This window comes from Engraulis encrasicolus, chromosome 17 (assembly GCF_034702125.1).
Source record: "Engraulis encrasicolus isolate BLACKSEA-1 chromosome 17, IST_EnEncr_1.0, whole genome shotgun sequence".
Classification (NCBI taxonomy): domain Eukaryota; kingdom Metazoa; phylum Chordata; class Actinopteri; order Clupeiformes; family Engraulidae; genus Engraulis; species Engraulis encrasicolus.
This window is the reverse complement of record NC_085873.1, coordinates 54,138,938-54,141,437: the sequence shown is the minus strand read 5'-3', so window position 1 is coordinate 54,141,437 and position 2,500 is coordinate 54,138,938. Positions and strand designations below refer to the sequence as shown.

At 48.9% G+C, this 2,500-nt stretch overlaps 1 protein-coding gene across 1 annotated transcript in view; it reads left to right on the top strand.

Moving 5' to 3' along the window:
• The window catches only part of LOC134467115 (dedicator of cytokinesis protein 1-like), a 551,248-nt gene that overhangs the window by 53,764 nt on the left and 494,984 nt on the right, over nt 1-2,500 (top strand). Inside the window, exons 2-4 of the mRNA XM_063221037.1 lie at nt 141-224; nt 1,184-1,224; nt 1,976-2,031. Coding sequence (XP_063077107.1) covers nt 141-224; nt 1,184-1,224; nt 1,976-2,031 — 181 coding nt within the window. The remainder of the gene's footprint in view (nt 1-140; nt 225-1,183; nt 1,225-1,975; nt 2,032-2,500) is intronic.

Here is a 2,500-nt window from a genome sequence, read left to right as displayed (position 1 = left end):
CCCCCTCCCTCCCCCCTCTTCTATCCCCCCTCTTCTTCTCTCCCTCTTCCCTCCCTCCCCCTCTCCTATCCCCCCTCTCCTCCTCTTCCCTCCATCTTCTCCTCTCATCGATTTCTGTCTCTCTCCTTCTCTCTCCTCAGCGATCTATAACTATGACGCCCGCGGAGAGGAGGAGCTGTCACTACAGATTGGGGACACCGTACACATACTGGAGACATACGAAGGTGAGCACGCACGCACGCACGCACGCACGCACGCACGCACGCACGCACGCACGCACGCACGCACGCACGCACGCACGCACGCACGCACGCACGCACACACGCACTGGAGACCTACGAAGGTGAACACGCACACACACGCACACGGCACTCATTTGAACTGATGGCGCAGCTCCCGAAAAGGCCTTGCAAGCAGAATTGAGCATTATTACTTTTTATTATGTTGTCATTCAGGCTAATGTTTGTGTGTTGTCATGGCGCACTGGCGCATCTTCAGACAAAGCTGTGCTGAACACATCCATCACCACAACGTCTTGACACACACACACACAGACAGACAGACAGACAGACAGACAGACAGACAGACAGACAGACAGACAGACAGACAGACAGACAGACAGACAGACAGACAGACAGACAGACAGACAGACAGACAGACAGACAGACAGACAGAGTAAATAAGGATAAGCACATTTTGGCCTGTGTCCTGTCTCGTGTTCCTCGTAAAGCTAGGCTTTAAGTGAAAGTGAAAGCCCATTGGGAACCTCCAACTCCCATTGTCATTGTGACACAGCACTCCACAGCACACAAGTGAACACTGCACACAACGAAATTGCATTTATGCCTCACCCGTGCAAGGGGGTAGCCCTCAGTGGCGCCCCATGGGGAGCAGTGCGGTGGGACGGTACCATGCTCACGGTACCTCAGTCATGGAGGAGGATGGGGGAGAGCAATGGTTGATTACTCCCCCCACCAACCTGGCGGGTCGGGAGTCGAACCGGCAACCTCTGGGATGCAAGTCTGACGCCCTAACCGCTCACCCATGACTGCCCCCGCTCACCCATGACTGCCCCCGCTCACCCATGACTGCCCATGATATGCACACACTTGCTCTCCTAAAGCCATGATCACTGACAGGGTAGTGTGTTTTTGTTGAATGTCTTTTCAATGTGCTTGTGCAGGATGGTACAGGGGAAACCGGCTGAGGAGGAGGTCGAAAAAGGTGAGTTGCATTTCCTCTGATATGTTGATAAGTTACGTAAACAAGAGGCCAAAGCCAACGTGTTTTCAGAGTTTTAGAATGCCCATTTCAAAACTCTGTTTTTGAAAATATCCCAATTGCGTGGTAAAACGCACCTGTTAAATGTTTTCTAACATGTTTTGCCTCTAAATAATCCCCATTTTCCAAGTATTAGCAATTCAAATGCTAATTTTGAGTATCCACATGTTAAAACATTTCACAAGTTCTTGTTGGTTGTTATGTATTCCACTTAAAAGCATAACAGTACTTTCAAAAGTTTGAGCAAAGTTTGATATAAGTTTTTGAAAGGTAATTGTTGCTCATGTGTAAGGATAGACCGATATATATATCGGTATCAGTATCAGGCCGATATTTGCATATTTTAAGTGTATTGGTATCGGCCGATACTAGTGTGGTTTTGGCCGATTAACAATCAAGTAATAAAAAAATAGTGTCTTGGTGCTTTTAAGAAAAACCTGACATAAAATCATAAAAATGTTACAAGTTCTACCCCAATATGATAATGTTAAAGGAATGTTTATTTTTAACTTGAGACCTGGAATGTTTGTCATTTTTTAACCTTTTTTTTTAAACCCATATCGGCCCCAAATATCGGGTATCAGAAATCGGGTATCGGCCAAGGGTGATGAAAAAAATATCGGTATTGCATCGGCCATTAAAAAACGGTCGAGCCCTACTCATGTGTTGCCGTTGCCTTTTCCTTTTTCCTTAGGGGGTGTTCCCTGCCTGCTACATCCACCTGAAAGAGGCCACCGTGGAGGGCAATGGGTGAGTTTATAACAATAAGAATACATTACACATAGCTCATACTCTTATCCAAAGCGACTTAGTTATTTAGGCACAGGGTAGTGGTTACATTCCCTAGAGCAGTGTTGGGTTAGGTACCACTGTAAAGGGCAATGGGTGAGTTTAACCTTTTCAACACATATCTCGTTGGCCAGCTGATCTGGTGAGTCTGTGTATAACCGCATGGAAATTCTAGGGCCGGATCAACGCACAGGCTAGATATGGCTGCAGCCTAGGGCCCCCCCTGCCAGGGGGCCCCCACAGGCTAGATATGGCTGCAGCCTAGGGGGCCCCCACCTGCCAGGGGGCCCCCACAGGCTAGATATGGCTGCAGCCTAGGGCCCCCACAGGCTAGATATGGCTGCAGCCTAGGGCCCCACAGGCTAGATATGGCTGCAGCCTAGGGCCCCCACCACAGGCTAGATATGGCTGCAGCCTAGGGCCCCCACCA